Source organism: Hyperolius riggenbachi, chromosome 1 (assembly GCF_040937935.1).
Source record: "Hyperolius riggenbachi isolate aHypRig1 chromosome 1, aHypRig1.pri, whole genome shotgun sequence".
Classification (NCBI taxonomy): domain Eukaryota; kingdom Metazoa; phylum Chordata; class Amphibia; order Anura; family Hyperoliidae; genus Hyperolius; species Hyperolius riggenbachi.
In genome coordinates, this window is record NC_090646.1 from 251941943 (window position 1) to 251969587 (window position 27645).

The following is a 27645-nucleotide window of genomic DNA, read 5'->3' on the forward strand; positions in this document are numbered from 1 at the left end:
TGCTAACAATTTACCTGCTTTGTTACCTTGGGAGTATTTGCAAGCATTAATCTTTTGAAGATTGCGTTCGTACTGGTACAGCAGTAAGGCACGTAGTTCCTGACGTTCATGAAAAAGCTGTTCATATAACTTAGGGTCTTGTGTTCTTTTATGCTCTTTTTCTAAATTTTGGATATTATTAATTAATCCCATATGTTTTATTTTCCTTTCTCTGTGAAGTTTGGCACTTTGCCTAAGGTATAGTCCTCTCATGTAGGCTTTATGAGTAGACCAAACTGTAGCACTGCTAATTCCAGGTGTTTGGTTTAAATCAAAAAACTCCTGTAATCTTGTTTGGAAATATTTGATACTAGCGGGGTCTCTTAGAATGCTTTGGTTCATCTTCCATTGTCTGGGTTTGGATATACCCGAAGCATCTTTAATAGTCATCTGGATTGGAGCATGGTCAGACCATGTAATATTTCCTATAGAAGTCTCTATAGTGTTTTGGAGAAATGATCTGTCGATTAAGAAAAAATCTATCCGTGTATGAGTTTTATGTACTGCCGAGTAATACGAGTAGTCTCTTTCTGACGCATGAAAGATTCTCCATGGATCTAAGAGATTGTTCCATCTTATGGTTTTTCCTAATAATGGGATAGGTGATGCCCTAATGGAAGATGAGTCTAATGTAGATGCACAAGCGTTGAAATCTCCCCCTAGTATCAAAGATCCCTGTCTGATTTTGTCAATTTTTGTCATTAGTTTTTGTAAGAACTGACGTTGGGAGTTGTTAGGTGCGTAGAGAGTAACTATGGTAAACAAATTACCGTTGATTTGACCCACAAAAATAACAAATCTGCCCATTTCATCAGTTACTACAGAAACAGGTAAGACTTTAAGGTCCCTATGGAAGGCAATAAAGACACCTCTCTTCCTTTTTGAAAAAACACTGTGGTATATCAATGGAAAATTGAAATTATGGCAGTATTTAGTATCTTGAGATGTCAGATGAGTCTCCTGGGCCATCAATATTTGAGAACCAGCGGATTGAGCGTCTTTCCATAATAATCTCCTCTTAAATGGAGAGTTCAACCCTCTGGTGTTGAGTGAAGTAATCTTAATCGAAGGAATTTTATCCTGCATTGCTCATTATAATGGGAGGAAGAGGTGGGCTGGAAATAACCTGAAGAGAACTGAGAAATAAATCTGTGTTGTGCCAGATCTTAGGACTTGTTGTACATATAAGCAGATATAGGTATATCATATTAACTTCCATAACCACTAACAACAGATGGTATAAGGAAACAAAAAAAGAGAAGTAGCAGTAAAGTGTTCTAAATTTAGTAATTCAGAGTTTGCACAAAGAGGAACAGAAAGAAATATCTACTACAAGGATACAGTGGCCTTCAATTGTGAGCTTAAAGTGTGCCTGAACTGGCATGTGACACGATGAGATAGAAATGGGTCCTTATACTACATATCCTACTTACAGCTTGCTTGTGTTCACTTTATATCTTTCTACATTGCAAGGGTTAATACACCAGTGTTTATTCTATGCAAACACGGCAGTTCAACAGCAGTACCATGTAGCCAGAGCTCTCCTAAAAAGTAAATAGAAGGCAAACACTTTTATCTGTCTGCACAAAGACTCCTTATAAGAACATAGTGCTGAAATTTAAAGCTGTAAATTGGATTTGCCTAAATCTAAACAGGGGCATTTCCACTCATGTCTAATCAAGAAAGAAGTATTGGAGAAGACCTCAAACACTTCACATTAATGTGGGCTTTGAATTGCTGTAATCATGAACAAACTGTTTCCTTATTTCTGCTCATACCTTTCTCACACTGTGGCTGTCCTTGGAAAGCATGATTTGGAGCTCCACATCATGCATTTGTTATACTGTATATAAACTACTGGTAGCCATGACTCTGTAGCTATGCCACTCAGGGTTGGCATTAGTATAGAGGTAAGGGGGCAATCACCTCAGGGCCCCAGAGCCTGTAGGGGCCTCCAAATTATCCTCCCCATCTTAACTGTTGCTCCTGGGGCCTCGGCAGAGTGTTTGGCAGAGCAGCATCTCAGATGTGAAAGTGGGCGGGTGAGGCGCTACACTGCCAAAGACTCACAGTTGATATGACTGAGAGGGTCAGCAGCTGTCTCAGGGGCCAAGGAGGGAAATTTGGTGGAACAAAGATTTCCTAATGTTTTTTGGTCGGAGGGGGTTTGATGGGAGGCCCCGGGTTAATTTTGCACTGGGACCCCATTGTTACCAGAACTGGCCCTGATGTCACTGCATTTCCTACAGAATTCCTGGACTCACTAGCCTAACAGGGTTGAGTATTTGGCACTTCCATAACTGGGGTAATTGGATAATACCATAACCCTCTCCTCCTTACTGGGCACTGTATAGGGCTAGGGTGCATCTGAAAAGATGCTTTTCAATGGAGTGAAAATCAGCTTCTCCTTAAAGAGACTCTGTAACAAAATTTTCAGCCTTATTTCTTCTATCCTATAAGTTCCTATACCTGTTCTAATGTGGTCTGGATTACTACAGCCTTTTCTAGTTGCACTGTCTCTGTAATATATCTAATCTTCTTTTCTTTGTCAAGCTTTGTCGACTCAGGGATAAATGGGCTGCCTTTGTTGTAATGAATAAAAGTTATGCACGCCCCCTCCAGGCTCTGTGTGCTTTGTTTATTTTCAGGGTCACGGCAGGGAGTGGCAGAAATGGCAAAGAGGGATCAAGGAGATCACAATGACTTGATTGGTATGTTTTTTTATTGTACAAATCGGAAAGTACAGATTCTTTTTAAGTAGTTCTGTACATAGCAAAAAACAAATAGTGTGTGTGTGGGGGGTGTGGGGGGGTGGGCACCAATACATGAGGAGAAGTTTAAAGCACTGTCCAATTAGGATATTCAACAATACACATACAAATACATACATAGTTGATGTGAGGTTTGAGACATTGCCAATGTACATGATCATAGGATAAAGTTCCACAGAAAAAAGAAACACTAGGGGGAGGTCCCTGGCTTGCAAGCTTACAATCTCATATGTCTAGGTGAGTGGGAGGTAGTTTTAATCAGACATGAAATCCATGCATCATTTTTATCTTCCTCTTTGCTGATAAATTTCAATGCATTGAAAGGTTTCTGTTCTGGACCAATAGGCTTACCTAGCCATAACAGATAATGACTGGGGTTGAATATTATTATTGCACAGGCTCGCACATAAAGTAAACCTCTCAATAGCAATAGCAAATCAAGCATCCAGCGAGGTGTGGTAGCCTGTAGTAATTTATGTACAGGTTACTGCAGCCTAACTGTACAATAATAAATCAACCGCCCAGCAACTTGGAAAAATGAAAAGATACAATACATTGATCTTAATAGGTACAGAATTGGGGTATATTCTTTGAACTCCCACTTTCAAAGCAATAGGAAGCCTGGTCAAAGAACTTTCAATGTGACTAATGAGCACAATGCTGCTGTCAAGCCATTGGCAATTCTCCTTCACAAAGCATGATGGATAGTGCAGAAAAGGGCACCAGGAAAACTACCAGAGAAAAATTCAGCAATAATGCTGGCAGAAACCTCAGCTAGCTGGATGATGAGTATAAACTGGGCTAGATGTGAGCTGTAATGATTTCACATTCTCATCTTTAACAATTTGTACTGCTATCATTGCGATCTTTCATTGTTGTCTGTAGATAAATACAGTCGCAGTTAGGAAAGGGTCCTTAGCACAGTCCAGCTCAGTAGCATATTTATCAACATGATTGACAATCATTGTTTTGATGCAATCTGGCTTGCCTGCTATGTGGAATTACACGTAACAAACCTGTTAGTACAAGGATGAACGAGAATAAAAAATAATCACCATTCAATCAAAACTCAAAGATTTCCTTAGACATTAGTATAGGCTTGCCTACTAGTACTACTTCTATTTTTAAAGGCTGTTGCAATGCTCTAATGTCAATGATACCTTTCACATCAGTTGGGGGTAGAGTGAAAGAATGCATAGGCTTCTAGGTGCAACAGCAGGAGGTTGCCTGGCAGGGGTTAACAATGCACAGCAGGAGCCAGCAGTGAAGGAAACATAGAGCAGTGGGATGCCCCACCCCCTCCCCAGAGATAATCAAGAGCTGCAAAGGGGAGTGGGAACTGCAGCCAATAGCAGGAGCCACTGTATTTTGTGTGAGTGACTGTGTCCCTGTGTGAAACTGTGTATATGTGTGAGACCACTCTGTGTTGGTGTGTCTCCACTGTGTGTAGAAAATTAATCTTAGGGAACCCCGCCTTAAACATTAAAGGACCACTATTGTGAACAATTACTCAGTAAGCATGCGCAGTATGCCCCGACTCCCGAGATTACTGGCAGCCATAGCAGAGGAACGAGGTAAAGGAGGAGAATGGCAAGGGACAGTTTAGGCTGAAGGGTCTGGAGGAAGCCTCAGGTATGTATACTTTTTTCCTTTTCAATAATCTCAGGTTTACTTTAAGTGTTTCAGAAAGTAGGACTGTCTTCAACCCAAGTTGGGTCGAGGAGCTCAGAGAACCTCTTTTGCATAGATAACACTGAAGTTTCTTAACTCTCCCTGTACAGGAAAACAATATAAGACTCTTTTCTTTTCTACTTATGTTTCATTTCTTAGCTGTAATTCACATACAATTCATTATCTCATAAGTTTATTTTTGCTTCAGGTTTGCTTTAAATAGACTTTAAAGAAGAACTCCAGTGAAAATAATGTAATAAAAAAGTGCTTCATTTTTACAATAATTATGTATAAATGATTTAGTCAGTGTTTGCCCATTGTGAAATCTTTTTAAATCCCTGTTTTACATTCTGACATTTATCACATGGTGACATTTTTACTGCTGGCAGGTGATGTAGCTGCTGCTTGCTGTTTTGGCAGCTGGAAACAGCTGGAAACAGCTATTTCCCACAATGCAGCAAGATTCACAGACAGGAAACTGCCAAGAGTACGTACTTTTCTTATTTTTTGTGTGAGGGGTTTCACCACAATATCAGTCATACAGCGCCCCCTGATGGTCTGTTTGTGAAAAGGAATAGATTTCTCATGTAAAAGGAGGTATCAGCTACTGATTGGGATAAAGTTCAATTCTTGGTCGGAGTTTCTCTTTAAGTACCATCCGTAATGAATATGGATGATGGCCAAAGAGGTTGCAGTAGGTTGGCACTACAGTGTGAACACATACATGTGGTGAACGATGCATTACTGGACTCCAGCGTGCACTCCTCCTGACAAACTTCACCAGCTTGCTCTAGCCAGTAGACAGTCAGTGTGAAACAAATAAGGAAAAGGGAAAGCTGGCACTGCTGAAGATGCTTGATGTATTAAAACATAAGTGGTTCACAGATGCAAACTTCGCCTGAATCATAAAAGTTGTAGTACACATACCAGATGTGAAAGGAGGCATGGTGGTGGTGGGTGCTGGGTGCAGGAGGCCGTTTAACGCACTGCTGCGCTTCTACGGAGGCTTCTCCGTAGAAGCGCAGCAGTATTTCTCTGTAGAAACGTAGCAGTGTACAAAACGGCCGTCAGGCATCCTGTACCCAGCACCAACCACCACCGTGCCTCCTTCCACATCTGGTATGTGTATTACAACTTTTATGGTTAATGCAAAGTTTGCATCTGTGAACCACTTATGTTTTAATAAATCAAGCATCTGCAGCAGTGCCAGATTTCCCTTTTCCTTATTTGTTTCACAATGAATATGGATGAGCCCATAATCTCTAGTCTATGGGCTCGATTCACAAAGCGGTGCTAACCCAGTGAGACACTTTAAGCGTGATAACCATTGCACCATGCTGGTGAAAAGCCAGTTTAGGCGTGATAAGTTTAGGCGTGATAAGTTTAGATAAGTTTAGATCGCGCGCAAAGTCCTGCACGCAAAGCAGCGCCATTAAAATCTATGCGAAGTGCACCAGACTTTGCTAGCGCAAAACTTTTGATCAGCTGTGCACTGCGGTGCTAACCCAGTTGGTGCTGTAGTTATCACGCCTAATCTTATCATACCTAAACTTATCACACCTAAACTTATCACGCCTAAACTGAGTTTAGGCGTGATAAAGGGCTTTTCACCAGCATGCTAACTGTTAGCACCGCTTTGTGAATCAAGCCCTATCTCTAGTCATCTAGTAAAATATGTCCTTGCAATCATATAAAGGATTATGCAACATACTGTTTATATATATAATTCTTATATCTTTTATACATTCTGTCATGCTTGTCATCCTCTTTATTTGTATTAGTTTTATCTATTATTATTTATATTTACTTTGATTATTATTATTTTTTTATGATGATTTACTGTATCTGCATTCTTACTGTGGTTGAATGTCTGAGCAGCCCTGAGCATTCACTTATGTTTCTTAAATTACTAACCCTATGAAGAATTTACACTGTGAAATGCGTTGTCATAAGTGCTGAATACATTTCCTACTTTTTATACCTGTTATGTAAACCTCTTTGTTTAAGGTATGAACTATCAAGTATATTATATGCAGAAGCACTGTTTTTTAATGAGTGATAGATAGATAGATAGATAGATAGATAGATAGATAGATAGATAGATTTGTAATGTTTACTGCCCAAGGCCCACTATCACCAGCTGCCCCCAGAACAACAGCATCCTAAACTTCGTCTCCCCACCCACAACACAGCAAAGATTAGATTGTAGGCTACTCTGAGGACAGTAAGTGAAGTGATAGCAGAAATTACATTATAAGATCTTCTGAGGACAGTAAGTGACATGATGGCAGGGATTAGATTGTAAGCTCCTTGGCAAGCAGTGCATTAGGTGAGTGACAGGCAGCTCAGAGATCACTGTAAGTAGCCGTTTGCTGCCCCTTCATTACCCAAGGGTCAGATCCAACTGTTGGTAGTCACCCACCACTGTACAAACTCTGTGTAGCAGGACAAATGTTCAGCAGGCTAACTGCTACTGCAATCCTGCTGCCCGAAGTCCGCTCCTTGCTTTCCTGGTGCCCTAGGCCATGGCCTTTGTTGCCTTTCCTCCGGCCATGATAGTCTTACTACAGTAACCCTTACTAAGGGAATCGCTCCACAAGGGTTTGTGGAGCAAACACTTTTCTTGGAGCTGCAACCGCCACATCCTCTCCTTCCCTAAGGCCGAGTGGAAACAGGACTTCCCCATATGTCCATATGGGCGATTTCCTCCTGAAGCAACCCACATTTGTGAGTATTTGTTTTATCTGATACTATTTCACAGACCTGGCTATACTTCACCAGATCTGGCTCTCTCAGTGTCTGTGAGTTTTTGTTTCCACAAGTACTAACCTTGCATACATTGATTGCTGGCATTATTTAGGTAAGCCAACACTTACCTCTTTCAAACTGCTCTCAGCTGTTTTATTTTATGATTTTTTTCTGGGTGGAGGAGATATACACATCCATATTGCCTTGCATTTGTTAGGAGGTTCATATTTTATGTTCTTATGACTTTGTTCTGAGATTCTCTGGATAGATTTTGGATGGTCATTCCTTACATAATTCTATAGAAAATAGGATAACAGAGGCGCCAATAGGATAAAAAACACTAAAAGAACTTAAAAACCCATCTTGGTAATAGAGGAGGCAGTGGTGGACTCACCCCCTCCAAGCAGAACACACGACTGTGGATTTTCAGTCAAAACAATTTTATTGGATACTCCAAATAAAGTGCAACGCGTTTCACGGGATACAAACCCGCTTCATCAGGCAATAACAGATAGGAGTAAACAGCATCTGCCAGTATCATCAACACTGAGCGCCCCAAGATGGGTTTTTAAGTTCTTTTAGTGTTTTTTATCCTATTGGCGCCTCTGTTATCCTATTATCTACATCAAGTCCACCCTTGGTGGAGGGTTGTACCCTTCCTTCTTCAACTACAGAGAGCGACTTTTTAATCCTGAGTGGGGTCAGGACAATATCCCCACCTGCTTTGACAGTGGTTGCCTACTTGGTAACCCTGGTTTGTGAGTATTACATTAATATTATTACTCTATCAATTATACCTTACCAGTACATATTACACTATATTGGGCTCTTGGTGTTCTCTCTTTTTCTCATAATTCTATAGAAGTTAGTTGAGGCAACCAGGGTTTATTGGCACCTTCTTTTTATTGTGATTAGTCATCATTAAATAAATTACTACATTATTAGGCTGACTGTGTCTCCGGTGCTTTTCCCCTAGCCATCCGGAAGATCTCTCATACGGTACATTTAAAATAGAATTTCGTTCCATGAAGGTACAAGTTATTCAGATTTCACACCACTTAAACAGTAATGCCTGCCTGAAAACAATGTAACATGGTTATACTGTGAATGCTTATATTTTAACTTCACTTGTGTACTTTTTGACCATATTTATATTGATTCATATTGAAGGGAATAAGACGATTTGTTAAAAATGCTACAGTTGTGTCTACCAATAAAGGTCACATTGGGCTGTCGACAAAGATGTCATTCTACAGGGCGAAACCTCAAGTACTAAATCTCTGAGGTGCCACACCTTTGCTAACCTCTGTAGAGAACCAAACTTGTCTACAGATCAATCTGTCTAGAGTAAACAGTAAAACAATCTCAAAGAATCTGTGTAGCGCATTATATCTCTGAATCTTTTGCAGTACAGTACAAAAATGGTGAATTATGTATGGTACCAATGCCTAACACTACCCATCCCACCTATGCCTAACACTAACCGCCCCTAGCTATGCCTAACATTTACCTTCTCACCTATGCCTAACACTAACCACCCCTAGCTAGGCCTAACACTAACCGCCCCTAGCTATGCCTAACTTTTACCTTCTCACCTATGCCTATCACTAACCACCCCTAGCTATGCCTAACACTAACCGCTCCTTGCTATGCCTAACATTTACCTCCCCACCTATGCCTATCACTAACCCCCCCATACCTATGTCTAACACTAACCCCTCACCTCTGCCTAACATTATCCCCCCCACCTAAACCTAACATTAACCCCTTCTATCTATGCTTGACATTAACCTCTCTATCCACGCCTAACATTAGCCCCTAACATTCGCTGATATATGGAGTTTGGCAAAGAATAGCTGAACTCCAGAAGTCATATCCGGAGCTTGGCTAATAATAGCCGAACTCTGGAACCAGTATCTGAACTTCAGTGTTGTTACGCTATTGCCAGTGCCCAACAAAAGCACCCGGCGCACCATAGCCGCAAACTTACATTGTGGTCTATGGCGGCACTGAGTGTAGCTGATGGGCTGCGTACGGAAATCATCTGATCTGCCAAACTCACCCTAAGCCATCAGCAGCTACTTTGACTGAAAAAACCTGACAACGGCGGCCTGTTGAAAAAAACAACTCATTATGTTACTCAATTATTACACCTGTGTCCCCAAACCTAAAAATTGGCCTAGATTTGAAAGTATGGCATGCAAGACCCATTCTTCTCCCAACATATGCCAATCCAAATGCCAAAGATTCCTATATATAATATAGAATTGTCAGTCTCTAAACTGCACCAGCGGTTAGCTGCTACCCTTTTCTCCAAATCCAGACCAGCATAAATAAAAATAAAACCAAATCCCACAACTTGTTCCCGGCACACTGTAAAAGTGCTTAATTCAGCAGAGCAATTCAATGTAATTGGGTTGACTTGCACAAAGCTGCCAAATGCCAATAAATGAAAATTAAAATGTATCAAAATATGAAATCCTGCAGTACAAAATATTGTTCTATGTTCAGATAGCATTGCATGAGAAGAGTACCAATAAAAAAAAAGTTCTTACTTTCCTCTTGCTGTTTCAAAGCTGGGCTTCTGGCTCTTGTTGTTGTAGTAGTTCTGTCTCGGTGACCGGTTTGGTCCTTGCTGTATGGTCTCAGTTTGCGGTGAAGGCTTCCTTGAGGTCACCACCACCTGTTCTTCACTGGATTTAGTGGTTTCTTCTCTTGTTGTCACAGTAGGAGGAGGTGCCCTTGTTTGCGTTCTTATAACTGCGTGAAAGATTTTGTATTCTCTCCTTTTAGGTTTTGTTAAAATTCTGGAAGTAGTAGAAGTTGGATTGTGCAGCGTTGTCAATTCTTCTTGGGTTTGAGGACTTGTCACTGTGTCTACACTTTGTGTTACAGGAATAGGTATTTTAGGATTAAGCTCAGAAAGTAGCCTTTTCACATTAGTATCCTCTGTTTCTCCCCACGGATCTTCAATACCATCCCTTATGTGTCCTGTATTACATCCTTCAATTAGCAGGGAAATCCCCATCAGCAAAATTAATTTCATCCTGAAGATAAAGCAGGTAGCGATTTTAGTTTGCCTCTGGTGCTGCCCCATTATGTTTCTATGCTCATGATTCTTGTTTCTGCTTTCACTCTCAGTTTGCTATAGATTTGCATGCCAGTTATTGCTCAGGATGAAAAGGAAACAGGTTGTACCTTGTCAGTTACTGGAGCTGATGAAGCTTAATTTCCTGTTACTGTGAAAGTCTCTGAACCCTTCACCTTTGTGAATGGAGGAACATGGACGCCCGAAGGAAAGATGACATGGAATAGGAAGCAACCACAGGAGAGAAAGTGGAACATTAATGAGTTGTGCATGAAAAGCTGTCATAACAATAGTATGTAAATTGAATAAGCTAGACAAAAATCTTAGGTAAATGTTCCAGGATATAGAGTCACAGGGTATGTGTCATTTTATGTGCATAACGCAAGAGAACTGTTTACCAGAAAATTACTGCACATGTGGTTGTAATTCCTTAAATTACTTTCCAGATCCTGGAGAAATGTGGCACAAATCCAATCTCTTCTGTGCAGAAAATAGGGTGAGCTTTCCTTTCCACAACAATTCATTTGTTTGCATGCTCTCTAAAGCTGTCCATCTCTGTCAAAATGGAGAACAGGAGTTGGATATACTCCTAAGGTAGGGCGATCAGGCAAATGGTGAAGTTGGGCTGCTTTGGATCCACTGAAACAAGAAAAAACAAGAAAGAGTTCCCTCAGCGTATATATAATACAATACAATAATACAATAACATTTCTATAGCGCTTTTCTCCCATAGGACTCAAAGCGCTTAGGCTCTTTCAGATTCCGTAATTGGTAGTAGGATGAAGTATTCACACAACAATAGTTATATTTCTGCAAATGTCAAACTGAACAGGTGGGTTTTCAGTCTGGATTTAAACACGTTAAGGGATGCAGCTGTCCTGATCTGTTGAGGTAAGGAGTTCCAAAACATAGGGGCAGTATAATGAGTGAGGCAGCTGCGGTGAACAGCACCGCCACCGCAGCTGCCTCCGTGCCGCTGCCCGTCCTCCCGGCGTCTAGGATGCCGAGGACGTAACGTTTAGTTGCTCAGGGGGTCACCGTCTTGCGCGGGCGCGCGCACAGACGGGACCTTTATGCTGGGAGGAGGTTTGTCAGCTGACCTGCTGGTTGGCTGACGTCACAGGAGCCTCACAGCGCCCAGGATTGGCTGACTGCTGGGGGCGTGCCAGTGAGGTCTCCTCTGCTTCTTAAGCCTCCGGGCTTCATTCAGACACTGTCTGCTGTCGTGAATACAACCTGTGTTAGCGCTCAGACCTTAGACTAGATCCCAGGTGTTGAAACCAAGGACTTCACACCTAGACTAGGATATTATCTGTATTTTGATTGATATTCTGTGTTTGACTCTGGCTATACTCTGACTCTGCTCTAAGCTTATCGATTCTGTACCTTTGCCTATCTTCCTACGTTACTGAACCTCTGCCTGATTACTGACTACTCTTCTGCCTTACGATTCTGCTCTGATACTGCCCTATCTGTTGCCAACCCTTGCCTGTCCGACCATTCTACTCACCAGTGGGCCCGCGCCACTGGTGATGTGTTAGCTTCACCAGCTCATCTGGTGAAGTTGTCCTGCTCCTAGGCTGCAGTACGTTCTGAATCGCCTACTCCTCAGGTGGTCATTAGTTACAGTACTGTTGGTACCTCCTGCTCCTAGACTGCAGTACGCTCTGAATCGCCTGCTTCTCAGGTGATCATCAGTCACAGTACTGTCTGTATCTCCTGCTCCTCAGGCTGCAGCACAGTCACAATTACCTGCCCCTCAGGTGATCTCTAGGCTGTAGTACTGTCTGAATCACCCGCTCCTCGGGAGGATCTATCTCGTCAGTCTTAGTATATTTAGCTTGCTGGGGTTGGTACTCCATTACATGGTCAGTGTACCGATAGTACCTCACCAGCCCCTCTGGTGAGGTCTCGCCAAACTATTAAAGTTACTGTATTCTATTACACGGACAGTGTGCCGATAGTACCTCACCAGCCCCTCTGGTGAGGTCTCGCTAAACTATTAAAGTTCTGTACTCTATTACACGGTCAGTGTACCGATAGTACCTCACCAGCCCCTCTGGAGAGGTCTCATCAAACTATTAAGTTACGGTTGCACCAAGCACTACATACTCAGCTCCTTGTTCTGCTATACTGGTATTATTGGTGATTCTGCAGATCACACATAATCAGGTATAGCGTCTGCATTATTGGTGATTCTGCAGATCACCAAATAATCAGACATCTGAGTTGCGACACCCAACCATTACAGGCAGCATGACAGAAGGCTCTGGGACCAAAAGTTTCCAACTCTGGATATGACTAGATTATTAGAACCTGTGGATCTGAGAATGCGGGGATTGCTACGCAGCTTCAACATATCTTTCATGTATCCAGGGCCCAGATTATTCAGTGATTTAAATGTCAGTAGGCCGAGCTTGAATAGGACCCTCCATTCTATAGGTAGCCAGTGAAGGAAGTGCAGGACTGGCGTTATGTGGCAGTGACGGGGTTGGTTGGTTAGCAGTCTGGCAGCAGTATTCTGTATCAACTGTAGGCGGTACAAGTTCTTTTTTGAAAGGCCAGTGTAGAGAGCATTGCAGTAGTCCAGTTGGGACTGGGAGGTAATAAAGGCATGAACTAAAGTTGGTAGATCTTCTGGAGGATGAGGTGCTTGATTTGGGCAATTTGGACAATGTTCTTAAAGTGAACCTAAAGTCACTTAAAAAAAATGAGATTAACTCACCTGGGGCTTCCCTCAGCCCCCTGCAGACGATCGGTGCCCTCGCAGCTCCGCTCCGATGTCCCAGGACCCGCCGGCGAGCACTTCCGGTTTGGCCGTCACCGGCCGACAGGGATGGGAACGCGAGTGATTGTTCGCGTTCCCAGCCTGTATATCGCCCCCAATGCTGCTATTGCGGCCAGGAGGTTCACTCGCGTTCCCATCCCTGTCGGCCGTTTTTTTTAAGTGACTTTAGGTTCACTTTAAGGTGAAAATAGGATGATTTCACCACAGCAGAGATGTGAGTTCTGAAGTTTAAATCCCCATCAATTAGAACTCCCAGGCTACGCACATGATTAGAGCTAGATAGGTGAGTCCCTATCCAGATGAAACGCCCAAGGTGGGCGTGAAACGTGTCGGTGGGCGGAGTCGGGTCAGCTGACTGGTGACGACCTTCGCATACACACTTCCTGCTGCCGCCATTGCTCTGCACGGAGAACCGGCGTGTTCAGCGTGCGATTCCCTACAGCGCTGTTGCCTGGCAGTGGACGGTGATCCAAGTCATACAGGACCCGGTCTGCACAAGAAATTGCTGAACCTAGTGGATGCACGAATATTGTACACGCACGGATGAATCCAGTTACGGAATTCTTACAGTGAGGGCGGAAAATTGCCTGTGTTCCAAAGAGCATTACTTTGCGGGTGAGACCTATCCATGTACTGTTTTCTTTAAGGCTGTAACGCTACAAGCTATCTGGAAAGTTATTTATAACCTGGAACTTGTTGATTATACATGGATCTCCTTATCCTAATACCTATCAAGTTAAGGGAAGAGAGGAATTTTTAAAGGGGGCCCCCCGCTTTTTCTATCTGTTGTGGCAGTGTGGATGTAGAATATATGCGCGGACGAATGGATGATTGGTTATGTAATTCTCTGGCCAGAGACTAATCAATTTATCTGCAGAAGTAACACCAGTTATGCATAACCTTTATTCCGCCAGGATTCCTGTTTTTAACTATGGGGAAGAGGGTATCATGTGGAGGGTGGTATCCTAGGGGATCGTGTTTTGTATTTTGAGAAGTATCTTTAATAAATTTTCATATTGGTATAATGTTGGTGGCCTCATAACCTTTTGTAATAGTATTTAGATATATTCAAGTGTTCTAGGTTGGCCCCGCTCTGTATCTTTCAGGGATATTAACCAATACACATAGCACCCTTGCACCTTATTTAATTGAGTCCCTATCCAGGACAGGTCTCATATCGTTGGATGTGACTGACTGGCTGTACCTAGAGACCAGCAAGCAGCCGCATTTGTCTCTCTTAACAGCCAGGGAGCAGTCTTGCAGTCAGGAGCAGTGTGCTGTGGCCTTCCACTCAGTGTCTCTCTCCTGGCTGTTGTTCCAAATCGCTGGTGTTTAAAGTGGACTTGTATTGAGAGTAATATGGATGTTGCCACTTTTATTATGTTTCTTGATTTTATGCCGCTTGCAGTGATGATCGTAATAAGCCAATTATCATTATGCGAAATTTCACGTAAATTTTTGCATTTATGCTTATATGTAATTACGATTTGTAAATTCAATTGATTTCGTATAGTGATTCATAATTTCGCCTAAAATTTTGCGTAATATTCGCGTAATTTTGTGCCGACTTTGGCAGTGAATAGCAAAGCCCCATACATGGTAGCGACACCAACATTGCTACATATGTTAAGGAGAATAGTGGGTGCAAGTAAAAAAAAAAAGAATTTTTCAAAAAAAACCTTGTAGTTTTTGAGAAAATCGATTTTAAAAATGCAAAGAAAAAGTGGTTTACTAAAAAAAATACAGTTTAAAAAACATTTTTCTTTGCATATTTAAAATCAATTTTCTCAAAAACTACAATGTATTTTTGAAATTTTTTTTTGACTTGTACCCAATATCCTCCTTAACATATGTAGCAATTTTGCTAGCAATAGCATGTATGGGGGCTTTGCTATTATTCGCTAAATTTTCACAAAATTGCGCAAAAATTACCCCCAAAATTACGCGAAATTATGAAATATTACTATTACATACAAAATGAATTTCAATTTTCCCTGAAATTTTGCATTACGAGTACGATGCATAAATGCGAATTTCGAGGCAAAATTTTGTATATGCGAAATTTTGGCCCACCACTGGCCGCTTGCACTAATATTTCCTCACCCAGAATGGACATGCAGATCTCGTCTTATGACCATGTGCCTGCTGCTTATTAATGTAAAATAATATCTTCACCTACTCAGCAATTATGTTAATTTTAATACACCCCCCCCAACCCACTCTCAGAAGGTTCCCTTTAAACAGTTTAAACTTTAAAGAGCAAATTCAGCCTAAATTACACATGCAATTATTAGTCTTCTACTATAAAGTTTTAACAACATGATAGATCTTTTCCTTACACCCCCTTCCCGTATCTGTCGGTATCTGGTGTGTAATTCCGCCCCCTAGCAGAAAAATGCCAGAGCACTTTCTTTTTTTTCAAGACAAAGTGCCACGGCTGTTTCCTGCAAGGGTACCAGAAGCTGGCAGACACAGGGCTCGGGGAAGGATTTCGAAGGTAAAGACCCGGCAGGTTGTTATAACTATATAGTAGGAGACTAACTATTACATGTGTAATTCAGGCTGAATTTGCTCTTTAACTACCCAATGCGCTGATCTAACTTGGTAGTTCACCAATGCTGATGCCTGTCACCAGCTAGATCAACAGTATGTTTTTGAAATGTGGCACAAAACCAGAGTGCTCAGAGGAACAGTTGATCAATAAGATGCTAAAAATTACAGCAAATTTTAGGTAGAAAAAAAAAAAACAACGTTTTACCTATATAACGTTTCTACCTATATAATTTGTTTGGCTAACACGGTACAGAAACTTTTTTGCTACTATCAGCAAATTTTAGGCAAATTGCATTTCAAAATGTGCAGAAAGTGGATTTCATTAGTCCAACTCCAAGCTCCATACAGTTTACATTAAATCTGCATGCAAGCCGCAATTATTAGAATTTTCTTTTTGCCCATGAGCTGTACAGTTCAGTTACAGGCTGCAGCTCTATGTTCTGCTGTGCTACTCTGCAACATGGGGAGGGGGTGCTAAGGGAAGGAGGGTTGTATATGATTGTGGTGCATGAAGGAAGTTTGTTCTACTTGTGGGAATGGGTGAGGGGAGTATAGAGAGCTAGTGTTGGTAAACACTGTGGGATTGGATCTTAGGAATGCCATTTTTTTATTGCTTTCTCAGTATTTAGATTTGTGTTGACCAGATATCTTTAGTGAATTCATGTTCAAGATTAATTAGATTATTCTGTGCTATATACAGGTCCTTCTCAAAAAAATAGCATATTGTGATAAAGTTTATTATTTTCTGCAATGTACTGATAAACATTAGACTTTCATATATTTTAAATTCATTACACACAACTGAAGTAGTTCAAGCCTTTTATTGTTTTAATATAGATGATTTTGGCATACAGCTCATGAAAACCCAAAATTCCTATCTCAAAAAAATAGCATATCATGAAAAGGTTCTCTAAACTAGCTATTAACCTAATAATCTGACTCAACTAATTAACTCTAAACACCTGCAAACGATTTCTGAGGCTTTTAAAAACTCCCAGCCTGGCTCATTACTCAAAACCGCAATCATGGGTAAGACTGCCATCATTGACACCCTCAAGCAAAAGGGTAAGACACAGAAAGAAATTTCTGAACGAATAGGCTGTTCCCAGAGTGCTGTATCAAGGCACCTCAGTGGGAAGTCTGTGGGAAGGAAAAAGTGTGGCAGAAAACGCTGCACAACGAGAAGAGGTGACCGGACCCTGAGGAAGATTGTGGAGAAGGACCGATTCCAGACCTTGGGGGGACCTGCGGAAGCAGTAGACTGAGTCTGGAGTAGAAACATCCAGAGCAGTGTACAGGCATGTGCAGGAAATGGGCTACAGGTGCCGCATTCCCCAGGTCAAGCCACTTTTGAACCAGAAACAGCGGCAGAAGCGCCTGACCTGGGCTACAGAGAAGCAGCACTGGACTGTTGCTCAGTGGTCCAAAGTACTTTTTTCGCATGAAAGCAACTTTTGCATGTCATTCGGAAATCAAGGTGCCAGAGTCTGGAGGAAGACTGGAGAGAGGGAAATGCCAAAATGCCTGAAGTCCAGTGTCAAGTACCCACAGTTAGCGATGGTCTGGGGTGCCACGTCAGCTGCGGGTGTTAGTCCACTGTGTTTTATCAGGGCAGGGTCAATGCAGCTAGCTATCAGGAGATTTTGGAGCACTTCATGCTTCCATCTGCTGAAAAGCTTTATGGAGATGAAGATTTCATTTTTCAGCATGACCTGGCACCTGCTCACAGTGCCAAAACCACTGGTAAATGGTTTACTGACCATGGTATTACTGTGCTCAATTGGCCTGCCAACTCTCCTGACCTGAACCCCATAGAGAATCTGTGGGATATTGTGAAGAGAAAGTTGAGAGATGCAAGACCCAACACTCTGGATGAGCTTAAAGAGACTCCGTAACAAAAATTGCATCCTGTTTTTTATCATCCTACAAGTTCCAAAAGCTATTCTAATGTGTTCTGGCTTACTGCAGCACTTTCTACTATCACAGTCTCTGTAATAAATCAACTTATCTCTCTCTTGTCAGACTTGTCAGCCTGTGTCTGGAAGGCTGCCAAGTTCTTCAGTGTTGTGGTTCTGCTATGAACTCTCCCTTCCAGGCCCCTCTCTGCACACTGCCTGTGTGTTATTTGGATTAGAGCAGCTTCTCTCTTCTCTCTTATCTTTTACAAGCTGGATAAATCGTCCTCTGAGCTGGCTGGGCTTTCACATACTGAGGAATTACAAACAAGGGGAAAGCTGTTTGCAGGAAGAAACAAGCAGCCTGAAACTTCAGTGCATGAGAACGGGGGAAAGAAACACACAAATGATCTCTTGAGATTCAAAAGGAATGCTGTATACAGCCTGCTTGTGTATGGATGTATTTTCTATGTGTGGACATACTGTACATCAACCTACTTCCTGTTTTGGTGGCCATTTTGTTTGTTTACAAACAAACTTTTTAAAACTGTTTTTAACCACTTTTAATGCGGCGAGGAGCGGCGAAATTGTGACAGAGGGTAATAGGAGATGTCCCCTAACGCACTGGTATGTTTACTTTTGAGCGATTTTAACAATACAGATTCTCTTTAAGGCAACTATCGAAGCATCCTGGGCCTCCATAACACCTGAGCAGTGCCACAGGCTGATTTCCTCCATGTCACGCCGCATTGAAGCAGTAATTTCCGCAAAAGGATTCCTGACCAAGTATTGAGTGCATAACTGAACATAATTATTTGAAGGCTGACTTATTTTGTTTTAAAAACACTTTTCTTTTATTGGTCGGATGAAATATGCTATTTTTTTGAGATAGGAATTTTAGGTTTTCATGAGCTGTATGCCAAAATCATCAATATTAAAACAATAAAAGGCTTGAACTACTTCAGTTGTGTGTAATGAATCTAAAATATATGAAAGTCTAATGTTTATCAGTACATTACAGAAAATAATGAACTTTATCACAATATGCTATTTTTTTGAGAAGGACCTGTAATTCTTTATAGCACCCCTTAGAATACCTTCAATTAGTTCAAGCATAACTGCCATTAAGATGACTGATTTATAGATTCTCAGTTCTGATTTATTTTCCTCTTTCTTGAATAATTGGAAAACATCAGCTGTATGCCAGTCATATAGAATGCACCAATGCTGAAATAGATTCACAGGAAATAAGGTGGGCTATGGATAACTGAACTCAGTTTCTTTCATATCAGGGATGGATGCTGTCTAGGTCAGATACATTATCTATCTTGAATTTATTTAGACATGTCTGTACACATATATGCATTAGGCCATTAACGATGAATGGGAAAAACCAGAAGCAACCCACCATTCATTTGATAGCGCAACTTTAGTTCAGTCTTTCACAACCAATTTCCCTGCCCCATCATGTAGAAAACCTATGTCATCACCATCTTCCTTTTTTCAATTATTTGTAAAACTTTTTTATTTTTCACTTTTTATCACTAGTAACCTGTTTTCAGCTTCCAGTTTTGTTTGTCTGATTTCCTTTTACCACTTTTATTCCACTCCTTATATTTCTTTAATGCAGATTTAGTCCCCTAAAGCTTTAAGTCCCCTTTATTCCTTGATAGAAATTGTGACATACGACTCACCACCCCACTCTGAGACACCCACACAAGCTCCAAACTTCTGTTGCATGATGCTGTAATTAAGGGCCTGCTGGAGTCAGAAGCAGTGATTTGTATTTTATCTGTCAAATGTATTTAAAACAATAGAAAGAAAGAAGAAAATGCATAAAACAAGCCTGTATAAGCAGCATTTGATAAACTGGGCACTACTTAATTTGGGATACTAAGAACTAAAAGACTGACAATTATTTGTCCAGTAGTAAATGATAAAATATTTCAGGTGCTACTAAGGTAAAATGAATTAAGGTTTAGATAGACATAGGGCTCAAGCATACATGTAAAGAAGGCGTCTGGAAAAAAGGAGAGAGAGAGAAAACTCATCCTCTGTTAGCTGTCTTGTAAGGACACTGCACTCCTTCCTGTCTTCCCTAATCAACTTCCTGACTACCCATAAAACCAATCCTAGTTAATCCTGACCACTTCCTAGCCCACCAACTTCCCAAAGACTCAATTCTTCTGCCTGCGCTTCCTTATCTCTTCACAGCCTAAACATTAAAAGCAGCCCCTATGATGCAGACACACTAACCACTGTCAGTCTAAACCCCTCTTGCATCTGGGCAGCAAAACCCGATTGTGATGGCCTTCCTTAGATGTGCACAGTCCAGGCCCCTGCTGGAAGATGGTTAAAACTTCAAACCATCACTGGAAACAGTCCCCTTACCATTCAGTGTAAAATGCAAATATGTTTTTTACTTGCTGTGTAAGACATGTTTTTGCCATGTGAGATTTGTGACCAAAGATAGTTTTATTTTCTTCATTGCTGTTCTTGATATGTGTGCCTGAAGAAGACAAGTGGAGGGACTCCACACAATAACAAATAGTGTTTGTTCCAGGAGTGTATGAGAAGGTGGAAAATGCCCTTTTTTACTCATGAAATACTATTTTTAACTAAACTGAGTTTAGCTGAGCAAGCTTGTCTGTTTAACCAGTGAAAGGATATAATGTGAAGATACTGTCCATGTCCAACTACCATCTCACATTTCTAGACACCTTTAGGCCTCTTTTTTTTCACAGCAGACTGAACTGGGTGCTTGTTGGGCAGTTAAAGAGGAACTCCAGTGAAAATAATGTAGTAAAAAAAAGTGCTTCATTTTTTACCATAATTATGTGTAAATGATTTAGTCAGTGTTTGCTCATTGTAAAATCTTTCCTCTCCCAGATTCACATTCTGACATTTATTACATGGTGACATTGTTACTGTGGGCAGGTTATGTAGCTGTTTCTAGCTGTTCTGGCTTTTACAGACAGCTGTAAACAGCTATTTCCTGTCTGTGAACATTGTTACATTGTGGCAGTTTGCCCAGAGCACCGCGGTATTCAGAGCTTCTTGTGGGAGGGGTTTCAGCACAAAATCAGTCATACAGCGCCCCCTGATGGTCTGTTTGTGAAAATCATTATATTTCTCATGTACAAGGGGGCGTCAGCTACTGATTGGGATAAAGTTCAATTCTAGGTTGGAGATTCTCTTTAAGCCTCCTGGCTGCTGGCCACCCACCGGTGCCAAATAGCAGTGTTTGGTAACATAATGCTTGTCACGTTTCATGTCAGGGCCGGAATTTTGGAAAGGCCCAGAAGGCCCAGGCCTTGGGTGGCTGCAGCCCCAGGGGGCACCTGGAACTGAAACAGGGGTTGTTACATATGAAAGAGAAGACTTAAAATGGGGAGCAACACATGAAAAGGGAAGCAGATGTCCATAGAAAACTGTACATGAAAGAAAGGGACATTTAATTCACCACCTTCAGTTGCTCGTGGAAAAGAGGCCTTACATGTACTTAGTATTGAATCTTTGTTCTGCAATACAGCACTTTTACTGAAGAAATGAATTGTCAGAACATCAAATGGCAGGAATATCGTGCACAGATGTACGTACATTTTTAGCTTTGTGGAGCTCAGTGCTTGCCATGTACAGTACAGCAGTCTGCTGCTTTATCATTAACATTAAATTATAGCACCTAGAAAAAAATACAGTGCCTAGGATTTAAAAGAGCGTTACTCTCCAGATGAAATGATTAACAAATTGCTTGGCATAGAAGAAGACTGCCTACTGCTGTACCTGTCTATAAAAATATGTATTGTATAGTAAAATTATGTATTGTGAGAATAAGTCACTTATTTGTGACCAAGGAAAAAACAAACAACACAAGCAGTTTGAGAGAGAGGGAGTTGAAGAGATTTCTGCACATACATGGAACAACACATATTCATATCTCCTGGTCTTCTCCAAACAAGGCACGCCACACTTTCCCAGATGCAATGTGTCAAAGTGAGCTCTTTGTTTTGCAACCTTATTAACATGTAATTCTAAAAACAAACATAACCATTTGATTTTTTTAGGAAAAGCCTTGCACATACGTCCAAAGCAAGACAGGGATCAGGACTTGATCCCTCGGGTGACAATGCAGGACTGACACTGTACAGAAAACACTTCCTGCACACAATTATTATTATTATTTATTTATAAAGCGCCAACATATTCTGTGGCGCTGTACAAAGTAGGAAAACAAACAAGGGATATTTCATAATACAGACAATGATATGCATCAAATATGGACACTGGTACAAAAATACAGAACTGGTGATTAGAAAAGCAGATGTAACATGATGAATAAAATGTATAACAGAGTGCAAGCTATTCAATGAATAACATTCCAAGACTCAAAAGGGCGAGAGAACCCTGCCCTTGCGAGCTTACATTCTAAAGGAATGGGATGGAAACAAGAGGTGGGGGATGGCCCAAGCAATGAGCTGGTTAACCACCATCTGTCAAGGTCTGACTGTGCCCATACAGCCTCCTAGAGTGAATATTATGTTTGTCTTTCGACACATCTACTGGGATGCTGGAGTTGTCTTCCTGGCTGACCCCGCCCCTTAGAGCCTCTAGACTGTGCAGCCTCCTGCACATCCGCAGGAGTGTCGGGAATGCCACCTGCAACCTTAAAGGATGTCAGGCTCACACTGGCTTCCTGGAATGCTAAACTCATCACAGGCTTTAGAAGCAGGTGTAGGTATCAGATTCTGCTGTACTCATGCTAGATTCATGGCTGAATTTCATTTATCATGCATACAAGGCTTTAGGGAAAGCACCATAATGCATCTTCAATATTACTTTAATGTTACAGTATACAATGTAATAAGTGTATGTCTCTAAACAATAAATTTGACTATCTAACTGAGAGTAGCTGTAAATATATAGGTGATTCTAGCACATTATCATTCTTGGTGAAGTTAACATTGTTGCCGTGTCATACATCAGGATCAGCATGGAAATATAAACAAATTGCCTAGTAGGGTCAGCTCATTCTTGCTGGTCTTCACTCAAAATACCCAGAAAATATTCACAGACTTTTCCCTGAACCTGATTGGATGATTGAATAAAAATGAAACGCTGCAATTTAGCAAATTAGAAACAATGTTATTTTCAAGTATACAGCCAAGGTCAATCATGATCAACCATATCCATCCACTTACCCATCCAGAATAATCCTGTTGCTAATTTAACAGATGTGATGACTATTTCAGATTTAAAACTATGCTGTTCCAAACAATATTATCACAGATACACACTGTATAGCACTTCTAATCATAAGCTCTATATCCATGATTCATTGATGTGAGAGTGCCGCTATCTCAATTTGAGCAACATTCATTTTGTACTTACCAAGGCTTATGATGCTTATAAATTTGTTTGATGGCAAATGTTTGAAATGTATTTGGCCAATTCTGCATCATCAGCATCTTTAGCCACCTGCTGTATCTAGATGATGCTCAGCACTGTAACATAAATGCAGAGGCTTCTGGGAGAAGTCGCAGACTCCCTACATATAAAATATGATTAACACAGCAATATCAGCCTTCACATATAGTATAAGTATTCAATGCAGGATATATTAAAAACAAGAATCTCTCAAGGTGCAAATAAATTCAGCATTCAATCTTATGCAGTCTTAAGCCTCATCTACACGCGCAGATGAGGCTCCGATCCGGCAGGTCGATTGGTCGCCGGATCGCCTCTTCCGCGTACCCGCGCGTACCCGCCGCGTCCCCGCTCGCCGCTCGTGCGCCGGATTCGATTCCCCACTCGTCCCCGCCGGCGACGCTTATCTTCTGCTCGATTCCCTGCCATTGTCCCCTCGTGGGGAGCAAGCAGGGAATCGGCGGTGGGGAGATCCGTCCTGTCGGATCTTTGATAAGTCAAATCGCCGCCTCAACTACGCGTGTAGATGAGGCTTTATAATTGCTGTTGCATGTGGAATCCCAGTAGTGATGGAGTAAAGGCTATATGCACCAAACAAATCAAATCAAAGATAGCTTTATTGGCATGACCAAGAATCGTACAGGCATTGCCAAAGCAGGGGGGAATGGGGGACATGGAATGAGGTGGGGTAGGCCTACAGTGGGCTAGCAGTTCATGGACATTTTTAGGTTTACAGTTCATTTATGTTCCTCTCAGTATGTGGTATGCAGTGACATAGTGTGCAGCAATTGTCACTGTGGATTCCTCTTCTCCTAGTAGTTTGTCGAGTTTTCTTTCATCCTTTAATGTGTCAAACAATAATGGAAAAATATTGCTTTTTACTTAATAGTCTTTGTATTAGAAGAGTCCCCCAGCAGTGAATTAGGCTGAAATTATAGAAATGCATAATTTGCTAACTTTGTGATGGGAAGAACTTCAGAACATGGTGTATTTTGTATTGAATCTTTTAAGAAAACTGGTGGGACTACTGACTTATTCAGTGGTTAAACAAGAGTACAAAAACCTGCATATTTAAACGTATGTTAATTTTGGGAAAAGGGGGCATGGGAAATAGAAAAAAAAACTCTGAAAGGAAGGTCAAGAAGACCAAACGACCTGAGCCCCAAAATTCTAATGAGAAGTCAAAAAATGTATACTAAAAAAAAAATAATGAACACAGCAAATATCAAAATTATCTAAGTTTTAATAATATAAAAAATAAACGTTACAATTTTTTTTAAAAAATCTGAAGGCATAAGGTTCATGGTGGACACTGTCCTCATGGAGCACATTGTCCTCAAGGCCCACTGTTGGTGGGCCTTGAAGACAGGGTTAGGGAACACTGGTCTAGAGGTTTCCCATATCTTCATACGTGGTTTCAGTCCAGTGCTGGATTCCTCAGTGTCTTCAGAGTGTGAGTGTGGCCTTACAAGGCAAGAAGGCTTGTACGAGTAAAGTCTTCACAGGTCCAGTAGAACAAAGGCACTTCATTCAACTGAGACTGTGCAAACTGTACTCACACATGCTTTGTATGGACATGCTCATTCACAGGCATATTCACACATTGAAGAAACATTTTTCGACCCTCTTGGTCAAATATGTTTAGAAGGAAGCAGCACTGGAACAGTAGGGTGTATACCGAAAGCTCCTAGACTATCTACAGGCTTACCACAATTGAGGTAAGTATCTATCTTCTTTTTACCATTTCAGGATTGCTTTAAACTTTAAAGCAACCTGGAAGTAGCATCAGCTGACTGTTATAAATGTCCTGCCTACACCATGATAGTCACCATGATGTGCAAACAGTTAGAAGTGCTGTGTGTGTGGGTGGGAGAGTGTATTCTAATTCTACAATTCTTGGATCTCATATGAATGAAGAAATGGAACCTGTAATGGGGTTTATTAAAATAAGCATGGAACCAGCTGTTTTCTGTTGCAGCCAATTCCTCTTTTATGTTATAATGTCAGATTCATTGTTAATGAACAATACTTCTTCTACTTCTATCAATATTAATACTACAACTGCAGACTAATAATGACAACTATGATAATTATTATTATGCTAATAAGACTTTGACTGAGAGCTAGCAGGCATAATGATCACTGTGCCAATATAAGGGTACAATTTAGTGGCAGGGTGTAACGATTGGTGTCAGCACGCAGAGAGAATCTGATTATTGGTGATCTGCAGTATCACCAAGAATGCAGATATATACCTGATTATTGATGATCTGCAGAATCACCGATAATACAGATATATTGCTAACCTCTGGACACCTAAGGGTATGGAAGTGTTTGGTGTAACAGTAGTACTTTGAGTAATGCACCTGCTGAGCAGGTGATAATAGGCAGTAAAGGAATACTGCTCTATGAGGAAACAGGAACCTTCCAGCAGCCTGAGACTCTCCAAGGGGTGGAGTCAGGCTGGAGGTAGGAAGGACCAGAGAATGAGTGACACCTAAAGGTGGATGTCACTATCTTATCTGGAGACTATCTCTTAAGAGGAGAGATAGCTCTCGAGGTCGGGCACGCCTGGTCGGTAACACACGGACAGATAAAGTACAAAGACAGAAGGCTGATTCGGTATCCCAGACAAGCAGGGTCTGGCAACGGAATATCAGATATGCGAGGTACCGAATCAGAGATCAGAGGGATAGTCAGGAAAGCAGTAAGTCATAACAGATATCAACAATGCCTAGTCTGGGTGTGAGGTCCTTGGTCTCTACACCCTGGAACTAGTCTGATGATTAACAGATAGCTAACACAAGTTCCCTAGTCTGGTGTGAGGTCCGTGGTCTCTACACCCTGGAACTAGTCTGAAGTATAACAGATTGATAACACAAGTTCCCTAGTCTGGGTGTAAAGTCCGTGGTCTCTACACCCTGGAACTAGTCTGAAGTATAACCAGGGACGTCGCTAGCCCTATTTGGGGGGGGGCACGTGCCCCCAATCTGTCCTGGGGTGCAACGGATCTCTTCACGCCGCCACCCCCTCTGTCAGCGCTCAGCGGGTCCCTCCTGCCGCCGCCTCCGCGTCACTCAGACCTCAGGATTAGGCGGCGAGCCGGCGACCAATCGTGCGGGCGCTAGGACCCAGCGCCCGCACTCATATGCGGAAGTGACATCACGCCCGCTCATACTACTGGTCGGGTCGCCAGAGGGGGGCCTCCCTGTCACTCACTCTCTACCTAAAGCAGCTCCCTGTCACTCACTCACTACCTAAAGGGGCTCCCTGTCACTCACTCACTACCTAAAGGGGCTCCCTGTCACTCACTCACTACCTAAAGGGGCTCCCTGTCACTCACTCACTACCTAAAGGGCCTCCCTGTCACTCACTACCTAAAGGGGCTCCCTGTCACTCACTCACTACCTAAAGGGGCTCCCTGTCACTCACTCACTACCTAAAGGGCCTCCCTGTCACTCACTCACTGCCTAAAGGGGCTCCCTGGCACTCACTCACTACCTAAAGGGGCTCCCTGTCACTCACTCACTACCTAAAGGGGCACCCTGTCACTCACTCACTACCTAAAGGGCCTCCCTGTCACTCACTCACTACCTAAAGGGGCTCCCTGTCACTCACTCCCTAATGGGGCTCCCTGTCACTAACTCACTACCTAGAGGGCCTCCCTGTCACTCACTCACTACCTAAAAGGGCTCCCTGTCACTCACTCACTACCTAAAGGGGCTCCCTGTCACTCACTCACTACCTAAAGGGGCTCCCTGTCACTCACTCACTACCTAAAGGGGCTCCCTGTCACTCACTCACTACCTAAAGGGCCTCCTTGTCACTCACTCACTACCTGAAGGGGCTCCCTGTCACTCACTCACTCCCTAATGGGGCTCCCTGTCACTCACTCACTACCTAAAGGGCCTCCCTGTCACTCACTCACTACCTAAAGGGGCTCCTTGTCACTCACTCACTACCTAAAGGGGCTCCCTGTCACTCACTCACTACCTAAAGGGGCTCCCTGTCACTCACTCACTACCTAAAGGGGCTCCCTGTCACTCACTCACTCCCTAATGGGGCTCCCTGTCACTCACTCACTACCTAAAGGGCCTCCCTGTCACTCACTCACTACCTAAAGGGGCTCCCTGTCACTCACTCACTACCTAAAGGGGCTCCCTGGCACTCACTCACTGCCTGAAGGGGTTCCCTGTCACTCACTATCTAATGGGGTTCCCTGTCACTCACTCACTGCCTAACGGGGCTCCCTGTCACTCACTCACTACCTAAAGGGGCTCCCTGGCACTCACTCACTACCTAAAGGGGCTCCCTGGCACTCACTCACTACCTAAAGGGGCTCCCTGGCACTCACTCACTACCTAAAGGGGCTCCCTGGCACTCACTCACTACCTAATGGGGCTCCCTGTCACTCACTCACTACCTAAAGAACCTCCCTGTCACTCACTCACTACCTAAAGGGGCTCCCTGTTACTCACTCACTACCTAAAGGGGCTCCCTGTTACTCACTCACTACCTAAAGGGGCTCCCTGTCACTCACTCACTACCTAAAGGGGCTCCCTGTCACTCACTCACTACCTTAAGGGCCTCCCTGTCACTCACTACCTAAAGGGGCTCCCTGTCACTCACTCACTACCTAAAGGGGCTCCTTGGCACTCACTCACTACC

At 42.3% G+C, this 27645-nt stretch overlaps 1 protein-coding gene across 1 annotated transcript in view; it reads right to left on the reverse strand.

The window, feature by feature from the left end:
• Positions 1 to 10353, reverse strand: part of MMRN1 (multimerin 1) — a 118675-nt gene extending 108322 nt beyond the window's left edge. Inside the window, exon 1 of the mRNA XM_068271042.1 lies at positions 9785 to 10353. Within this exon, the coding sequence (XP_068127143.1) occupies positions 9785 to 10326 (542 nt within the window). The 5' untranslated portion in view covers positions 10327 to 10353. The remainder of the gene's footprint in view (positions 1 to 9784) is intronic.
• Between the last annotated feature and the right edge of the window lie 17292 nt (positions 10354 to 27645).